General features: G+C 35.3%; 2 protein-coding genes across 2 annotated transcripts; one reads left to right on the forward strand and one right to left on the reverse strand.

Annotated features, from left to right (window-relative positions):
* Positions 1 to 12,019: 12,019 nt before the first annotated feature.
* LOC141396930 (uncharacterized protein F54F2.9) lies at positions 12,020 to 14,870 on the forward strand. Its single transcript, XM_073972662.1, has 5 exons — positions 12,020 to 12,418; positions 12,478 to 12,897; positions 12,957 to 13,069; positions 13,126 to 13,333; positions 13,898 to 14,870. Exons 1-5 carry the CDS (start codon positions 12,266 to 12,268, stop codon positions 14,591 to 14,593), a joined length of 1,590 nt encoding a protein of 529 aa, XP_073828763.1. The 5' UTR covers positions 12,020 to 12,265; the 3' UTR covers positions 14,594 to 14,870.
* APC4 (anaphase-promoting complex subunit 4) lies at positions 14,667 to 19,351 on the reverse strand. The gene is made up of 9 exons (XM_073972661.1): positions 18,962 to 19,351; positions 17,331 to 17,447; positions 17,117 to 17,265; positions 16,674 to 17,050; positions 16,429 to 16,605; positions 16,211 to 16,373; positions 15,881 to 16,133; positions 15,059 to 15,825; positions 14,667 to 14,994 (listed from the first exon to the last, which is right to left on the reverse strand). Exons 1-9 carry the CDS (start codon positions 19,071 to 19,073, stop codon positions 14,863 to 14,865), a joined length of 2,247 nt encoding a protein of 748 aa, XP_073828762.1. The 5' UTR covers positions 19,074 to 19,351; the 3' UTR covers positions 14,667 to 14,862.
* Positions 19,352 to 21,040: the final 1,689 nt, after the last annotated feature.

Raw genomic sequence — 21,040 nt, forward strand, 5'->3', positions numbered from 1 at the left:
ATTACAGCCAAAGAAAAAACACAAAAATTAAGAAGCGTGTAATTCGCGAATACGTTTAAATCGGTTGAGGTGCATGTGCTTTTCGGATACAGGGAGTCCATGTCTATCAATATGCATGGATTTTCCCATGTTTTATTCAGCGGCCAAAGTGTGCCATCAGTTGCATCTTACTATTCAAAAAACCTTCAAGTGGGCAAAAATTACGCGATGTGCATATGATTATAAGGTCCATCCGATTTCAATGGCCGCCTATTAAAAATACGTCAATATAAATTATTTTAGACAGATTCGTCAAGAACTGCGGATGTGCCACCACATTCTATTTTGGGATATATAGGGATATTACTCCCGAATATTTGTAATTTGTGACACACTTTTTTCCTACTTTCAAGGTATCTATATCCGGCGTTTTAGTCGATGGATTCGTACGCGGAAGGGCTTATTAGATCCGGCACGTAAAAAAACTAATATCACGCGGCGTTCAGGGGTACCTGTACGACAGTTGTAAATTTTAAAGCCAAAAAATAGGTTTTTTCAGAAAATTTACGCACCAAATTTTCGCCTTTGGACTCCTATTACTAGGAAGCTGTATGGAGCACACTCATGAGATATACATCGAACGACGTGGAATCGCGAGTTCTACAATCCTATAAACTAGTTTTGATTATTTTCTAGTTGCACCATCTAATTATAAGAAAAATTCGAAAAACACTGAAATCAAAACTTCAAAATGTCAGCATCGATTTTAGGGGGATGCAGTGTATATATCGAAAAGTCATACACTAGAACCCTATTTCCCAAGGGGTAATCTTTAGTTATCTCTTTCAGCACAGGTTTGAGTTTTGCGTGATCAGAAATCAAGAAAGAACACAAAAAACTTGTTTACTTCAACACATTTTTCCCATTTTTTTTATATTTAGGCGGCCAAAAATATTTTTGGACGTTAATGGCTTCGAAAGACAATATTTTAAAAAGATATGTATTTATTTAACAAAATAAATAAGAAAAACATATATTTTATAATAAAAACACATTTTATTTTCATAAATCATAAATAAATAAAAATTATAAATAAATTAAATTGTCTTATTAAATGATGTTTCTATCTCGACTTCTTCGTGCTCAATACATGATTGTGTGTGGAGTTCGGCAGGTTCTAATAGTTCTATAACTTCACTGGAAAACATCTTGTGTGAAGTTTTCTTTAACGATCTTTCACTACTTATGAGTGGATCTGATGTAAGAAGCAATCTTTGATAAATATCACGGTTGCATTCTTCCCTTGAAAATTTTCTTGAAAAATTCTGTCTGTATGACCGAAAATGTTTATTTCGAGCTTCTGCAGCCTCCTCCGACAATTGGCCGATTGGCAGCAGTGCATTATCTATGATGGTCGCCCCATGTAATAGTAATTTATGCATTGTTGGAGTCATGGGATGCCAATCGTATAATTCCACATACATTTGCGCGGTGCTGAAGGCATATTCTTCGAATTTTGTTGTATTTATTTTGTGTCCACTTGAAATCGCCTCTAATAAGATTTTAAATCTATGTATTAATTCGTGGTTAATGCCTGTTATGTCCGCCGCTAATTCTGTTTTTTCAAAAAATCTCCTACTCGTATTGCCATAATTGGTATTACCAAAATTGGCTTTAGGCATGTCCACCAACAGCCCAGTTTCTAAGCGGAATCTTTCTTGGATTTCTTTTTTCTTTTCTTCTTCTAATGCTTTCTCTTCCTGGGTCCTTTTCTTTCCATACTTCTTCACGGGCAATTTATATGCCAAATGCAGAATGCTTTCAAAAAAATACGTATTTTTGCGTGCAATACCGAAATTCCAAACTCAAGAACATCGGTGGGTAGCATTTGTAGCATATAACGAATTCAATTTTGTTGGCGGATGTAGTTTATTAACTTATTTAAACAGTCGCACGCATTCGCACGGCCTTGGAGCTCGTCGGGGGGATGGGTTCGAATATACTGCTAAGTTGATTTTGGCCACTGAGCTACTATAAATAATTTTTTTTTTACATTATGCGTGCTCGAACTTATTCTCTCGAGTGTAATGGAAGGATAGGTAAATAGAGTCGAAACTTTTCCAATGATATGGAGCGACTGATGTTGATGTGCTCTAATGCCCAACCCGACCATGGTCACAGCTAAGAAAAATCCATTAAAAGCGAGTATAGTGGAGCTGTAACCCCTAAATTTCATTGAGCAAGCTCTTATTTGTACAAGGAATGAATCAAACAGTTATGTTAGGTCTACTCAGAATTCATCATGATATTTATTCCTTAAACTAATTTCAATTTTAAAGGGCAAAAATTTAAAAAAAAATATGTAATTCATATATAATTCGACATGCAAATTTTATAAATATTCAACAAACAATGGTTAAAAAGATATTCAATAAATGAATGATATTCATATAAATCGCAAAGGCAAAATATAGTAACTTATTATAAGATAGCCAAAATCAGCAAACAATTCCCAATGGTATAAAACATGGTTACAATTAATGACCAAAACAAATTAAACTGTTTCGCAAATGGCTCTGACAATAAAGGTATCAAATTTTAATCACTTGATAGTATAAATATCATGAAAATCACTGGGTATTGTTTGCGTAGTCTTAAATGTATGAGATTCAGTAAAATGTTTAATATTAAATTTAGCAAAATTCGAGTGAGTAACTCATTCTCATTTCTATTTCATTTTAAATGTTAGTTTAGATCAGTGGATAATTTCATCAACAATTTTAATCTTTTATTTTTTTATTTACTATTATTTTTTTTCTGAACCAACAACTTTTTGATTGGGACGAATTCTAAGACGTTAATACGATATTATATTGGGGTCAATGCACTCTTTAGTAATCATCTGTTCAATTTTTGACCGCTAATTACGATTTCATTTTTATAAAAATCAATAATCAAAACAAAATTGAAAACACTTACATTGGTTTATATCTTGGCTGCTCGCAGAAAGTACTTTCGTCGAGTTTGCTCTTTTAACAGGTGCTGACAGATCTTGATGATGTATTGGTGAGTATTTGATTATAGTGATGGGCTGTTAAGAGATTGCGGTTTTGTAGTTTGTTCTCAATATGCATTGCTGAGGGCAAATATAACAATGCATGCAATATCTTATAAGCGGTTTTCTGTCCCTCAAAAGTTGTCTCTTTCATATGTATCACTTAATAGAGAAAGACAAATTAACAATAACAATGATCATTGAATTAATGGATGACGTATATGAGGTAACGATGTATTGCATGCAAATGACAACTTTTGAGGGAGAAAACTGTACCAGTAATAAGATATGACAAATATTGTATTTCAAATGCTTAATTTATAATATAATAACACTATTTATGCACTTGGAATATCACTCGAATTATGCTTTTAGGTATATAATGTACCGATATATGTATCTTGAGGCTTTTCAATTAATAGATCAGCTTGAGAGCTATGAATTTTGTTGAGGTGTTTCTTTTGCTTCCACGAGTTCTTCACGTTAAAGGCCCTCTTTATGCGATTGATTTTTGTATGGTTCTTGGATATAGGAAAATGACCTTAGACACATATGTGAATTATGTGAAAACCATGCAAAATATACCGAAATCACTTAAGCACAGAAAATGCCCAGGTTTTATGGGATAAATGCCAGCAATTACTTAGATTTATAAAACTTCTTCTTGAAACTAGATTTTGCACGCCGTGTTCGTTTATATCCCGTTGTACAGACAGACTGAAATGCGTATTTGATGATGTCGATTCAACTGAAGTGTCTGGGTGATGATAGGCAAAATTCATAATCAGGTTTAGAGAGCCGTCATATAGGGAGTTGTTGTACAAATTTATGTGCTTTGGCACAGGCTACATGAGAGCAAAAGCTTTTTCTTTCTTCCTTCCATCCATATAAAATGCAATTTCATAATTGTTGTTGCGGAGTAATTATCAAAAGCAAACCTAATAACACGAAATTAGATTAATGAGAGAGCACCCTACAACTATCTGAAGATATTATGATATTTACCTTTATATGATTTGGCGGCAAATTTGGTAGCCGAATAAAAGGGGTTTTTGTATCAGCAAATACGACGAAAAATCAGATCTATATGAATTTAGAATTATTATCAAAGTAAAAAAAACCGAAAGCACTTGCTTTACTTACGCAGAGGGAAATACAAATCACTTAAAGGCAAGAAAGAAAGGAAAGTGAAAAGCACTTTTAAACTAAAGTTTTCCTTAGGAAAAAGGTTAGCTCATTACACAATGAATTTACCACCGACAATGAAAATTCTTTCGTTTCAACAGGCTAAAATCGACAAAATGGACGATTCATATTTCCGTCAGTAACTTTATACCTCGGCATTGGCTAGAATTAACTTCTGCATTCCAATGATTGAGTCAAATCTTCATTTGTGAACAACCAATAGGATAAAGAAGCGTTGATACGTAAAAGTATCTAATGTGCAACAACTTCACAACGAGGTGGCGCAAAGAAAATACGTTACAAAATAGAATTTCAAAAAAAAAATGATATGCTGAGGAAGGTTGCAAGTGCCATTACACATTCTTGTTTTGCTTTCAACAAAAGGTCGTAACAAGGGTAATGCTTTGGGTTAGTTGCCCTTATTATTTCAAATTGTCGTCTTGTTAGATCAGCTTCTACGAACATTTTGAGTGCTTCGAACGGGGTCAAAGGAGCAATTGTTTCATTGGTCTTGGAATAAGCTTTTCTATATTTACTAGCCTTTGTTGGTGATTTTTCTATTTCTTTGAGCAATTTTGAGGCAGTTCTTTTTCCATTCGTTTGCAATACGACTTCTGCGGCATGTATAATCATTTCATCATCAACATTTGATCGAATTTCCTCAGTTTTCCTTCTCTTGCTTCGTTCACTCGAATCCGAAAATGATTTACTCGGACGACCTGGTTGATTAAGCGAATGCACTGGTATTTCAAAAGTGCCTTCCAGCCACTTCTGGTTGTTTTTCATAAAAACTTCTTCAAATTTATGAGCTTTTAGCCATCTCCGTTTAAATTCGTGGTTGATGTAGGAAAATTTATGCTTAAGGTTCTTTTTTCTTTTCACAGTATCTCCGCACGACAATAGCAAGTGGTTTTCTAAAAACTCCAATTTCTCATCCAAACTTGGTAAATTTTGTAGTTGCATTTGCTCAAACAGACATTTACGGGTCACTAGTTTCACCCCCGAAGAACTAGGTATCTCCATAGTTAATAAAAAAAAACATAAAATAAAAAAAATGTTTTCTTTTTAATTTTTAACTAACTTTGAACTGCTGTATTTAAGGAATAGGCGGGATTCGGCGGCTATTGTTTTTTTATAGAAAAGCTGAATGTCTAACATATTTAATAAACAAAAAAATATGACACGGACGAATCCTGATCCATAACAAAATTGCTTTTGAAATTAAAAAAATTAAATTTTTTTCTGTGAAAAAGAGGTAGTTGAACGGTAGTTGAACGAAAAATATAACGAAAGTTAAAAATAAAAGATAAAACTATTATTTATTTAATAGAAGCTTACTTGAGCTATAGGAATCACTATCACTTTCACTTCACTACACAATTTAAAATAAAAATAGAAATTTGATATAATTTGGGCGCCCAAATAGAAATACGTATCAAGTCACCGATCAAAATGCGTCGAACTGCACGGAAGCGGTGACGTATGGTTTAGAAAAAAAAGGTGGGGGGTAATTCGCGGAAGTGTTTACTATACCTCGAATTCAATATTTTGCGCCTAGCTAGTATTTAGAATTTTGGACTTTTGGCCGCCTAATTACTCAATATCTACCTATGTGCAACGCAGCTTGCACGAAAATTATTTGTTATGGTCCATATTATGAGATCGTGGCTAAAACACTTCAATTAATATAAATATATTCATATTTTATAAAATATATTAACAGTTCGCGACTTATTGAATGGTAAACTCAACTTCAACGATTGTAAAACTTTTATATATATATGGTAACATGTTAAATATGTAAGTTAAACCTGACATATTTCTCACATTAACCCACAACACCCCTATCATGGTGTAGCCGCCCCACCCCCTACATAGTTCATAATATGAATATATTGACATTTATAATTACTTTTATCATGCAAATTATTTGGATTTATATTCTTCAGTAGTTGTCTATTAACGGTATAAAATATAATTTTGATATCACAAAATATACCTACCATGAATATTTTTCGCAATACCCCAAAAACATGAAACCGCGTGCATCAGCAATCATATATTTGATAGAAATGCCAATTTTTGGGAGATGAAAGATCTTCGATAAACTCACAGTTTTCCTTTTAACGGCATTTCTGTAGCAGTTATAATTATCAAGAAAATCGGCGCTGGCGAAGGGGCCCCAGTGGCGAAGCCGCCCCATGTTACCATATATATATATATATATATATATATATATATATATATATATATATATATATATGGTAACATGGGGCGCCTTCGCCACGTTTTTTTCAAAATGTTCTCATATCGACATCATTAAGGTTTTTCCAAATATTATTTTTGGTAAGAATATTAGCATGTCTTGACTATTAGTGTTGATATATAAATGATTATAATTTTGTTTTTAAAATATTATTTTTTAACATTTACAAAATGTCTAAAAAGTGGCGAAGCCTCCCCACCCATGGGGTAGCTTCGCCATCGACATAGGACATATATCAACGGACTCTAAAACTGGCATTTACCATACTTCCTCCCCAAATATCAACATTATGCATAAAAGGAACATGTTTTCTATTTAATAATCAAAAATGATTCTAAAATTTACAAAAAGAAAGATATTCTAGCCGTTAATTGAAGTAGGTACCTTGAATTTAGACATAAAAATGAACATTTTGCCAAATTAGATAGGTTTAGCACAATATTTGATTTCAACTTCACATTATAGCGTGGTATATCAATAGCATAAACAATTTAAGTTAAACCTCACATTAACTCACAACACCCCTATCATGGCGGAGCCGCCCCACCCCCTACATAGTTCATAATATGAATATATTGACGTTTATAATTACTTTTATCATGCAAATTATTTGGATTTATATTCTTCAGTAGTTGTCTATTAACGGTATAAAATATAATTTTGATATCACAAAAGGTATACAAGATATTACAAAATATACCTACCATAAATATTTTTCGCAATACGCCAGAAACATGAAACCGCGTGCATCAGCAATCATATATTTGATAGAAATGCCAATTTTTGGGAGATGAAAGATCTTCGTTAAACTCACAATTTTTCCTTTAACGGCATTTCTGTAGCAGTTATAATTATCAAGAAAATCGGTGCTGGCGAAGGCGCCCCAGTGGCGAAGCCGCCCCATGTTACCATATATATATATATATATATATATATATATATCTATATATGCATATACATATATACATATATGTACATATATGGCAAAAAACAAAAATCCTTTGCAATTCCATTTGAAAAAAATTAAAAATTTTTTTTCCGACATCTAAAATTTTTGGCATAGCGGTTAAGAAAAAAATTCTGGTTTCAAATCTGTTCGCGTTCACAAAATTGGACGATGCGCGCAAAAGATAGAGCGGCTTTTATTCTCATATAAAGAAAAAATATTTAAAAATGTCTTATTTGTTGTGAGAAAATGTATGCATAAATCGTTAACAGCATTCCATATCTATTCGTAGATGTTTAAATAGTTATTAAATTTATTATTATTTTCGCGGAAAATCAACAAATAACACTGTGAACACAAATGTTGGGGCAGAGATAATTCCTGTTGAAGATGAAAGAGTTGGTGAGTATATTAAGAACCCCGAAGGCCAGATCCGCCGTGGGTCGAACTTCCGCGTTATGGTGTGATGAAGTTTTTAATAGAGCCCCTGTCAGCGTTATATCTTTGTTCACTGTTGCTTTAGCTTATTTTTGAGATTTCATTTCTTCAGTCAAATCGAATGAGGATTATTTTCGTAAAGCATTTCGACCAACGCCTACAGAAGGTCGGCCATTCAGAATTCTGTAAACAACTTTTGACAACAAACTTAATAGATTTTACATTATTGTGATTTGAGTTTCTTTGTATTATAAATCACAATAATGTTTTTGACAACAAACATAATAATCAGGTGGGCTTATTGGCCGACCTTGTATAGGCCTTGATTTCGACCTTCTAATTCGCGTCCTTTTCGTCCTTTATTTTAAGAGCCGCTATAAAAGTACCACAAGATGACGTTTTTCAGCTTCGAAGTATTCTGCAAAAATGTCACTCAGAAAATTTTAGGTACGGCTCTCATTGACAACTAATCGATTTTGTCGAGTTTTCATAGTTATTTTTTTAAATTTACCCCTGTTTACTTTCCGGGATGCAAGGACGCTGATTCGACGAGAGGATCTTCGTTGATAGGTTGATAAGTGATTCAAGGATTTCTTGGGCAATCAGCACTTTTCAAACCTATAAATGTCCTGGCCCAGATTATTTTATTCCGGCGATGCTTCAAAACGCACCGCCGATATTGATCACTATACTGAAGGTTATTTTTTGGGCCTGTCTACTGCTGTCGCACATACCGTCACTGTGGAAAGAGGTAACAGTGACTTACATATATTCCCAAGACTGGGAAGCCAAGCCACGCGTTGCCGAAGAACTACAGACCGATTAGTATTTTCTATTAATAACTTTAGAAAGGCTGCTCGACTTGGAGATTAGGTCTTATATAAATCGTGACCTCACAAGCAGTTCTCAGTATTCTTATATGAAAGATAAATCTACAGAAACAGCGCTACACGAGGTAGTGGTTTATATAGAGAAGAACATGGATAACTTGGATCACACATTGGCTGCTTTTCTAGACATAGAAAGAGCGTTCAATAAAGTGAATCTTGAATCCATTCATTCTTCTCTAGAGCTATTGAGTGTCCCCTCTACCCTAATTAACTGGATTGACAGAATGCTGGAGAGCAGACTTATCAATTCCAGTATTAGAGAGAGTTCCGTAAGGAAGTCAGTCACTAGGGGCACCCCACAGGGTGGAGTTTTATCTCCACTATTGTGGCTTCTAGTGGTGAATGGGATATTCAAGTAGTTCGACAGACTTGGGACTAAAGTAATAGCATATGATGACGACGTTGTCCTTTTAATCAGTGGAAAATTCTTGTCGACGCTGTCGGAACTGATGCAGGGTGCGCTGGGCTCACCTCAATGGTATTGGGGTGAACCCTGCTAAGATTGAGCTGGTACTTTTCACCAGAAAAATAAATTTTGCCGATTTCGTGACGCCAATGCTGGATGGTATGCGGTTGGATCTCTCTACGAAGGCGAAATACCTGGGAGTGGTCCTGGACCATCGGCTAAGATGGAAAAGGAACACGGAGGAGCGCACCAAGAGAGGTCTGATTGCGCTCTACTCCTACAAGAACTCCATAGGCAGGAGCTGGGGTCTCAGACCACATGTAATACACTGGCTGTATAGGACAGTGATATGTCCCATTTTGACCTATGGCTGTCTCGTCTGGTGGCATGTCCAATCTGTCTAAGTTAGCTACTGTACAAGGAGCTGCGTCAATTCTCATTACTGGGCAGCAAGAAGCACCCCCTCAGGCAGCATAGAATGCCATACTGAACGTCCAGCCCATGGATATTCTTGTACAGTATCAAGCATCACGATCTGCCTTGAGGCTTAAGGAGCTAAATCTTTGGCGTTGCTCACGCATTGGACATGCTAACGTTCTGCAGCGGATAGTTAGTCAGTTTGGGTTAAGAGACGGGGGATATGAGACTGACTACATTTCACCAAGCCTGGACTTTGACATAGCGGATGTAATAATCCCGGATAGTAGTGAATGGGAGCAAGGCAGATCCCGGGATCTGGTGTGTTTTGTGAAGAACTAAATATCAGGAACTCGTATAATGACAATTGTAGTGTTTTTCAGGCAGAAGTTTTTGCGGTTTGGAAAGCCTTGGAGCTAATAGTGGGAATGACGGACCTTGTAGATAAGACAGGCACTGTTTACGTGGACAGCAAGGCTGCTCTAAAAGCGTAAAAGTCATACAGTATTAAATCTAGGACAGTTCAAAGATGCAGGTCTATCTTAAAAACATGTAACATAGTTGTTAAGTTTTACTGAGTTCCAGGGCACTGCAATGTTGATGGAAACGAGATAGTTGATGAATTGGCAAGAAGAGGCTCCCAATCCTCGGACCTCAGGTTGGAGGATTGTGTCAAGCTACCTCTCTGCTTTTTCATAGACAAGTTCAGTAAGCTCTACGCAGAAAAAACCGTTAAAGTTTAGCAAGACGTACCTGGCTGGCTAAGTCAATCTGGCCGGTAATCTCAGGGCGTAGAACTGCGTCCCTCCTCCCACTGTGCAAGTCAGAAATCAGAATCTCTGTGGGGGTCATAACTGGCCACTGCGGAATAAGATCTATGATATGCAAGTGGGATGACAATAACATTGAGTACTGTAGGTTATGTGAGGATGAGGAGGAAACGGAGACAATCGAGCACCTTCTATGTAGATGTCCTAGACTGATGGTCAAAAGACATAGACTATTTGGTGAACACGTGATTGAATCTCTCTCTTACTTCTCCTCTATTGACCCTACATTCCTGGTAGTTTACTGCAAGAGCCGTAAGTGACTCTGGGGCGGGTCAGTACAGACTTAGAACAGTTAGTTAATAAATCTTAGTTACTAAATCTTTTCTTCTTAAAACAATCTGATTTCTCCTCTTCATTTACTTATTCTTCTTATTCTTCTCTCTTGTCTTATCAATTTCCACTTCCTTCCTTTCCAACTTAATCCACCATCTCCTCCCACATAGCACGCTTCATAATCATCAACAGACATACATCATCATCTGCAGTCACACAGCACCATATAGTTTTATAACAATCATCACATCATACTTTTATCACACACCATCACCATCTGCATGCACACATCACCATATAGCCCCACTACAATCACCCCATACATAAGCGACATCACATCTTACATCTCTTCCATACCATCGCCGAATCCATAACCGGAACACCTTTTCAACAACACACATAGCCACATTCTTCATCGACAAACAAATAACCCAATGTACACACCACACCATCACATCACAACAACATCTTCATCTCTATAATACACATAATTCAATAGTCTGGATGACCACAATGGACCTCAAGGTCTCCGAGTGGAGTGGCTGCCAACACGGCAGTTACGCATCCTAAACCTAACCTATTAGAGTACATTTACGTAATCGAGTGGATTTCAACTGTCAATTCCTTTGCGTATATGTACGTCAAATTAAATCTCATCTGAAATCCATTGGATTTCATTTGACGTTTAAACAATAGAGTTGACAGTTGAAATCTTTTGATGTCAACAGTTTTTGTAGCGAGGAATGCGCAAAAAAGGATAATACTACGAAATATTATGTGTGTCTGATTACTCTCAATGAAGAACAGGAAAAGATGTACTCCAACGGCAAATGTACTGTACAGATGTAGTGATTCAACTGCATCCATGGATGCAAACTTTTTGCTGGGGTCGTTCGGACTTGGAGGAGGTTAAATGCCATTGCTATGAAGATGTCATCATGGGAAATAGTTTTTTTTTTCTTATTAATATATTTTTTCTTCAAAAATATATACCCTAATATACATCGAACATAGAAATAAATATATAAAATGTCGTATGGAATTTGCTGTCACCTTTTATTGTTCTACCATTCATTCATTCTTCATTGAAAAAGGAGAAGCTGTTTCTATCTTTTGCTTTTGTAATCAAAAAAGCACATTTTTACTAGGCCTTTATTTGTTCAAACTTAACAAAATACCACACATATTAACAAATGTTGTACCGCCTCTATAAGCTGTGTTTTAGTGTGCGGCACGTCATTCGGACTTGGAGGAGGTTAAATGTCATTGCTATGAAGATGTCATCGAGGGAAATAGTTTTTTTTTTCTTATGAATATATTTTTTCTTCAAAAATATATATTGCTGTTACCTTTTATTGTTCTACCATAAATTCAACCCTACCCTCATTGAACACACCTAATATAAAATAGCGTATTTCACACAGTCAGCTGTTCGTGGCAATTTTGTTTTGATTCCAAATCTTTATCGACAGTTATTCTTTCAGCATTTCTCACGTTGAAATCAGTCTGGCATCTCTTGGCCTTTTGGAGAAGAAGAAACGTTGACGTTGCAAGAGGAAGTTTCCATGTTTCTTCAATAAATGGGCAGAATGAAGGCACACTATATCATTTTTATATTCAGCGTCCTTTGCAGCTTATCTGGTTCACATGGCTGGGATACTGAGGAACTTGAAATCTTCGATTTAGTGGAAGAAATAAAAACAAACTTTTATGAGTTCATGGGTATAGGTCAAGTAAGTAAAAATAAGATTGGCTCAATATGACAATGACAAACAACTTTTTTATGTCCTAGAATGCCTCCAGCCAAGAGATAAAGAGGGCTTTTCGCGGCCTTTCAATACAGTTACATCCTGACAAAAATCCGTCGGAGGATGCTAATATTCAGTTCAGGAATTTGGTTTCAATCTACGAAGTTCTAAAGGAACCATCAAAACGTGAAAAATATGATAAGGTTTTAAAAGAAGGACTCCCTAACTGGAAGTCTGCACTATATTACTACCGGCGAATGCGTAAAATAGGTCTATATGAAGGTGCCGGAATTCTTTTCCTTATCATTACAATTGGCCAATATTTATTTGCTTGGGCGGCCTATTTAGAAAAGAGATATACCGCAGAACAAGTGTTGGGATCGAAACTAAAAAAATTGCAGAAGAAAAACAAGAACATTGATATGGATACAATTCTGAAGGAGATACCAACACCATCTCTCAAAGTAAGTTATGATTATGCATCTTTCAATTCTCACATTTTCCACTGTTTTACTTATTGCAGAACACTTTGCCGGTACAAATACCCTTGTTTGTGTGGAATTTGCCCAAGACAGTAAAGGAAGGGTTTAATAAAGCCAATGAATTAAAAGAAATGGCCCTAGAAAAAAGGAGACAGTAAGATGACAAAAGAACATTTTGATGTAATCAATACAAATTATTTTGTTTTAAAGGGAAATAGAAGAGGCGAAGCGATTAGAGGAACAGGAGAGGGAAGCTGAGGAACTAATTCGTCAAAGAAAGGAACAAAAAGAAAATTTACGTAAACGCAAACAAAACATGAAGGCTCCAGAGAAAACTGACGAAGAGTTAAAGGGATATTCCCAAATACAGGCAAGAGAATTGACGGAAAATGATGCAGTAAAACCTGTAACACAAAAGGTAATTACGAATTAGAAATGACATCATTGTGAATCGTATTTAGGCATAAGTCCAGTTTAGGTCCCAGGATAGATTGATATATATGTATATATACAACAGATTGCCCTTAGGGTCCTGAGTATAACGATATAAATTTTGTCTTGCATAAGTCCATATCTATTTTAAATTTATTGTTGAAACAATTGGTTGCATTGAAACACACATTTTTTTACTATTTCGTCAAGCCATGCAGTGGAGAGACTTTTGTTGATAAGTCGGTACATTTGTTCGGAACTCTAATAAGACGTTTCAAATTTTACGTATACCCCGGTTACACTTAGCCGATTAACCCAGTGGGATTGGGTTACAAATGTCAATTCCATAGCGCAAACGTGAAATAGATCCTCATTAAGTGGGTTAAACCGGAAAAAAACTCTAGTGTAACCGCACTATTAGGCCAATTTAGTAAGAAGTAAACATCTTCATGGATTTTTATAGACTTTTTATAATATATGTACAATTTTTCGTGATACTACATAAATTATCTATTTTAAAGTTCACTAAAAAGTATTTCTTTTTTTTCAGACTACTTTAAGTGGTGGTTTTTGGACAGATGAAGATTTGACAGAACTAATACGCCTGGTGAAAAAATATCCAGCCGGTATGAGCAACCGTTGGGTTGTCATCAGCGAAGCAATGAATCGAACTGTGCAGGAAGTTACATTTATGGCTGCCAAAATGAAAGAGAATGGCTATAGATTACCCGGTCAGACCGATAGCGTTGCTGAAACTATTGTCCAAGAAACGCAACAAATTGTAAAGAAGGAAAAAACAAAACAGGACAAAAGCATTGTAATCCCGGAAACAAATTGGACACAAGAGCAGCAAAAAGCTTTAGAAGCAGCGATTGTTAAGTATAGAAAAACTGCTGGTAGTGATAGATGGCAGAAAATAGCCAACAGCGTTCCAGGCAAAACTAAAGAGGAATGTTTGATTCGATACAAATATCTGTGCGAATTAGTGAAGTCACAAAAGAAATCAGAGGAAGATGCTGAAAACATTGAAGTGAATACCGACGAAGTTACAAACATAGAGAAGGAAGAAAGTAAACCAGAAACAGTTGCTAAAATTGAGGAAAAACTAACGCATGTCACTGCTGAAGATTTGGCTGATGAGTTTTCAGGGAAAGGCAAGAAAAGGAATAAGCGCAAAGAAAGAAGAAGGCGCGATTTGTCTAGTGACGAAGATTCAGATGATGCTTACACATACGAAATTAATTAATCCCTTGTTTTAACTTAGTCCTAGCTTAAGCAATGATTGCCACATACACATTGACTTGCATTCTCCAATGTCATTTAGTAATTTCCATTAGTTTTATTTTTGATAGCTGTGACGGTAAATAAAAACACAAGTCCATTTTTATAATACGGATGTTCATAATGTAGCTAAATTCTTTTTGTGGTGTGCGGATACAATGCTGCAGTTGTATTACATGTTCAATGTAATCTTTTTTATGTTGAGTTTTGTTTTAAATAAATATTGAGTAAAAATTAAGAAACAACAGAATCTTTACTAATGTCCAGCATAGAGTTTTGAGACATTTCTATTTCGTCATCGTCGTCTTCAATTTCCATTTCAAATATTATCATTTTTTTACCTTTATCCGAAAGCAGTGAAGCCACCTGTGAAAAACAAATTTAACAAAATTAACACTTACACACTTTTAATTGGGTTCTCACAACAAACCTTTCTGCATCCAGAAACAGCAATGTGAGTGCAAACACCATCCATTCCCTTAAAACAGCTATTATCTATTATATCAAAAATGCTATGTGCTGTCGAAAAATCACTCGTTTGCAGGAACTCTTGGGGTAAAGTATGCAAGGAACTGTTGGATTTAGCTTGGTCCAAAGGAAATTGTATGAAATAGCTTTGGGATTTATCTTCATTTTTATTTACAAGCAATAAGGAGATCACGTCATCATTGTAGAACTGCATATCGACAAATGATAAATTCTCCAAGCCATTTGGCAATTCCTTTGTGAAGGGACCGGGAACAGTTTTCAATCGGAACATTTGCATTTGTGTGAACTTCGAGTCGATTCCAATAATGAGACATTCTTGCCAGCCAATTGTAATTGCCACGAGGTCAAGATTTTTCTTTTCACATACGAAATATGACATTTTCATAAACTCTTTCTCAGCCTCGGGTATTTCGTCAAATTGTCGACACAGAAAAGTAGTATCCAGTTCAAAATTTGCACTTATGCTCTCGTTTGGTTTCTCAAAAACCTTGTCTATTGCAGTAAAGAGTTTATCTCTTTGTTGAATTAAGGATAAATTCTTTTCATGTGGATAGAGAAGAGTTGAATTACGCAAACATTCATGTTCATCCAGCAGTTTTTGCCACATCTGATACATGTCGGTTTTTAATACTTGCTGCAATGGTTTATCTTCCAAGTACTGGCCTACTTTTTCCAGATTGAACTTTCGCTTTGTTACTGAACCATCGCCTGGGAAAACGCTAATTTATAATTGTTCATTCGCTTGTTCTCAAAACATACTCACTATTCTCTACAACACTGTCTTCAAAGCTATTTAAATATTCGGCTAAATATATAGTATCCTCCATAGATAACTGGGTCATTTCCTCTGTGACGTCCTGTTGGTGCAGACGCACAATAACCACACAGAGCCACGAGAAAAATAATTTCATGTCATTGACGGATTGGTCAATCACTTGTTGCGTCTCCATAATCTTCATAAGAAATGCACCGCACTGGCGAACGGCAGTTTCCGTAGATGTTGGTACTACCAATGGCTATTTATTTTATGAAAAACAACACACTCAGTGTATGAATGATTTCAGACATTTGTATACAAAAAATTTCAACATACTTTAAAATAATGTAAAATCCTTGCCAGACCCTTTAGAGTATTTAGAAAATAAAACATATTGATTGAGGCCATTTGCAATGGCTTTGATACCAAACTTTGTATGGTGGAGTAGCTAAGTTCCACAGAATTTTGGAGCTTTTTTACACCTTTCTCTGTTAGATCTCTAAAAAATAGGCAATATCAATTAGCTATCTACGCTTAATTCGAATAATATTTACTGTGTGAGAAATTCTTCGATTTCATTCGTCGCGTAACCAAAAACAAGCAGTTCCATAAAGTCGGCAGACAGAAAGCCCTCCATCTGTTTATTGGCATAATTTGTAAGTTTATTATCCATTTCCAAAAGGACTGTCTCCCATGCTTCCAGCATACATTGAAGAGTGTTGTTAATGTAGCTACAAATAAATATAGTTCAGAATATTGAAAAAGTCAAATATCCAGTATAGCAAAGTAATTATTATACTTCTTTGTTTCCTGTATGTTGGCGCAGTACTGAGCCAGTTTTATCATAGGTGACAAATATTCCTTTAGGACTGGATTACGAAAGTGTAATACATTCAACTGACACCCGTATCGGACTAGAGCGTACACCGCATCGAAATTTCCACTGAGACGTACGTCACAGACTTCTAGGTCCTCGGGAGACTGGACATGTTCTGATAAATCAATATATCCAGCCTTGAGTGCTCCCAAAAGCAACAGGTGGACATTACCAGATTTTAGAAGTACAACCAAAAAACTAGGAGCTCCGTTAGCAAGTGATTTATGTTCTTTTACTTTTGAGGACACGCCCAAACTATTGAGTTGTGGTAGTGTCGGAAGAAAGAAATCGTGCGTTATCTAAACATATTCATATTCAAACATTGTTTCAATTTAAATTTTAAATTTTATAATCACATTTCATACCTCTGTTTTATTTCGATGTACTTGGCGGTAGTCTGGTGCTTTTATTGGTTTGCTAAAATAAACATTTTTTATTTCATCATCATAATTTACGCTCGAAATACATTCCTCTCGTTCAACATCCAATAATGACACCTGGCCATTGCTGTATCCTTTGCAATGATAAAAACAAAAGTTTATAAAGTTTTCATTGTGATCTAAAAAACAATGTACTAACCAACGGCAACAACGGTTTCATCATGCTGCCAACTAAGGCCTTTCACTTTTATATCCTCTCCAAGAGCAGGAAATGTAACAATTTTTTGCCAATTCAATCTCTGAATTACTACTTCTCCTGTTGAATAATGATGTGAATTAGAAAGATATACATACATACAGTAAGACAACAAATGTTCATATTACTTGTTCGTTTATGACAACAAATTATGTAAATACTATACAGGGTTTTTTTTTGTAAATCTCTTGCTATTGTTCCTTAAAAAAATATTCCGTTAAAATAAGCATAGTTTATTTGCGATTTATAATAGATACGGCAAAAAATATGAATTACATACTACTTTGAGGTGACAATATATGTATTGCAAAAATTACCAAACCTATACTTGAAGAATTACCAAAAAAGTGTTCCTCAATCATTTGTTTATCCACTTTGGACATTCATTAGAGTTTTAATCAACTTAGTTAATCCAGGAGGATCTTTTTCGAGTTTTTTTTAAATGGACCCAAAAATTTTATAATAAAATTTTATAATATTGTTGTTCTATTACATCAGCAACTTATACAAATAAGATTAATATGTTGAACTTGTTTGAGCTTTCTGGATCCCTTTTAGTGACTTTCAGAATAATGATTATTAAATTTTTCCTAATTATGTCAGTGGGTATGTCTTCCCAATCATTATTATGTCCGTGAACCTGATTTCGCATTCTTTTTTTCTTGGTAAAGAATATACTACGCAAAAATTCGGTATTCCAGCTTTTTCAGAACGGGCTTAATTTCCATATTTGAAGGGTTTTATTGGATTTATCACACTTTTTGAGATTTTTTATGATAGCAGAGGGTTATATCTATCCAATTAGCAAAAATGAAGTCATTCCAATACTATTGAGAGAGAAAATGGAGCTCTGTTGTGTCGTTTCAAAATACTGCACTATACTTTCTACAGGTATTTTGATGTTTTCAAATCCAAATTCGGACTGTGCTGCATTGGTCCATTATCCGATACATATTGAGTCAAATATTCATTCTTTGCATACTTGTATGTGGCCGATTCGTTATTGTTTATATGGTCTAAATAGTATTTTACCTGTATGACGGTTTTTACCTGTATCACAGTTTTTTTATCACTAAATTTTATCACATTCAATAATGTTAGTTTGTTTTTTTTTCACTTTATTCCACTAAATGCACAATTTCTCGAAGAAAGTAGAATTCTTGCAAAAATGGGGTCGCTGGAAATTCATTGAATTCATTCTCGAGAACTCACAGGAACAAGTTGAGTTGACGAACTATGCTCAAAAAATTCTTTTTTTTTAAATATATTTTTTCTAAGTAGCCGGCCTTTTGCCGTGGATTTAAGACTTTTTCCTATGCACAGGTGCAAATCTCAGGAATGGGAACAAAATTTTCTTTTAAATTGTAAATTTTTCTAAGTATTCGACCTTGAAACAATAGAATTTTCGGAATTTCAGAGGCCCATATCTCGGGAAGTATGGACTTGTACAAGACAAAATATATATCATTATATCAGGGCTACAAGTACTATCTGTGTCATATATACCAAGATCCGGGACCGGGCCTTAAACTCGACTTATACCATATTTTTGTTTCATGGGAAACTGTAAGTACCTTTCTCAGTTCCGTATGCAACTAAATCCATTTTGTTACTCCATTCCATTATATCCACGGCACAGCTCATGTGTCGTGCACCAATCTGCTTCATAGACATCGATTGTGCCATCTTACTCCTTCCTTACGTATATAAATAAGCCGGTTTGATATATTTGATGCCTAGGACACAAGACAATAACAAAAAGAAAAAACACAAGATTTTCTTCTGATTCCCTGATATTCTCGCCTTTTTCGTTGCTGCTTCTCTTGATTCCCTGCCATTCTCCCGATTTTCGTAACTGTGTCCCCTGTAGTGCGATTCTTTAACACATTTTTTGAGTTCCGACAAAAATCGGTAAAATTAAAATGTAAAATTATGAATGAAAAGTTCAAATAAAAGTTGACAACACTTGCTATCGATAGAACATTAGTCCGTGTTTAGACACACAAATTTCTCGGGAAAGTAAATTCAGTTTTTATGTAATAGGGGATAGGAAAGAGTATTGAGGAGCTCTTTCCTCTCCGCTCTCTACCAAAAAACTCAATTTACTTTCCCGAGAAATTTGTGTGTCTAAACACAGACTTACGACCAAGGCGAGAACATTACGAAAATACAAGGCCGAATAGAGCGCTCCCTAAATGAAAAATGTACATATGAGTTGCAACATCATTTTGATAGTGGCCACACTATGTGTACAACATTCACAGGTAGCAAATTTGACATCTCATATGACATTCATACCCAGCAAAAAGTTTACATCCGCGGATGCAGTTGAATCACTACAAGTGTACGGTACCCCAGCAAAAAGTATGCATCCGCGGATGCAGTTAAATCGCTAGAACAATTGCCGCTGGAGTACATCTTTTCCTATGAATTCACCTATGAATTTTACAAGAGAGCACGCGGCTATGATGCACTCCATTTTGCTTCCACGGCACACAGCTAGTATGCACTCCATTTTCGATCGAAATCACAGCCTTTGATGTAGTGTTTTGGATTGAATTTAAATGCAGTCTAAAGATGTTATAAAATGCAAGCCATGGCAAATATCCCAAAATAAATAAAGTACATTGCTTATTCGTGTAAAACAAGAATATTAACTTTATTACATTAACACAAATTATAAAAACTCTCCATTAAATTTGATCGTAACTAAGTTTACTTCCTCTACTTTGCTTTTTATGACATCGAAATTTATATGCTTCATCATCCAAATGGTTTTTCATTTTTCCTCCTACTTCAATTCGGATTTACCAAAAATTCCAACTCCACTTCAATTACAGCAATATTCATAACTTTAGTTTGTATTTCTTTATTTTTTATAAAACAAATTCTTAGAATTTTAACACTCTTTCTTGTGTTCAGAAAAAAGACTGCGACTGTAGGGATAAAAAAATTGGCTTGCTTGGCTAGGGATCTCTAAGCGAGTGCTTCCAAAATGTATCGAGCGCAGTGCATTTTCATAACTCCGTAACTATTGAAATCATAACTCTGCATTGCACTACTTCCAAACTTTTTTGCTGGGGAGTTACCCACTACAGCAAATTAATAAAATTATAGGTGTCTTCGTTTACTAATGGTCTATTCCTTTACTTTCAAAAATGGTAACAGTGGCAAAAAATGGTAAAAGTGGCGAACTGGTCTCATATAAATTGTATGCTTTTTAAAGTAAAGGAACACTTTGCAGGTTAAAAATGGTAAGAAATGGTAACCTCAGGCACGTAAAGGAACAGAGCTTAAATAATTTGTACAAATTTGTACAAGTCGAGTAACTTCTTGTAACCGACTAAAGGCCTGCGTACATAAGCTGCCTTGCCTGCTTACCTTGCTTACTTCTGATAAAAGAATAAAAAAGAAAAGGGCAACCCAGTTCGAAATTTCATCGGCCTTCTTAATTCTTTTATTTTTATTATGTCAAAAATGAAGCAGAAAAGCAAGGCAATCAGGCAGAGCAGCTTATGTACGCAGGCCTTAAGGAATTTTACATTGTACTGTAGAATAAACGAACAAGATTGACCGATTCAGCCCAGTATAAATAATATACAACAAACATTAATAACAACACTACGGTCATAATAAATAAAAAGATCCAGTAA

This window comes from Musca autumnalis, unplaced genomic scaffold, assembly GCF_047663935.1.
Source record: "Musca autumnalis isolate F117 unplaced genomic scaffold, ASM4766393v1 scaffold_3, whole genome shotgun sequence".
NCBI lineage: Eukaryota > Metazoa > Arthropoda > Insecta > Diptera > Muscidae > Musca > Musca autumnalis.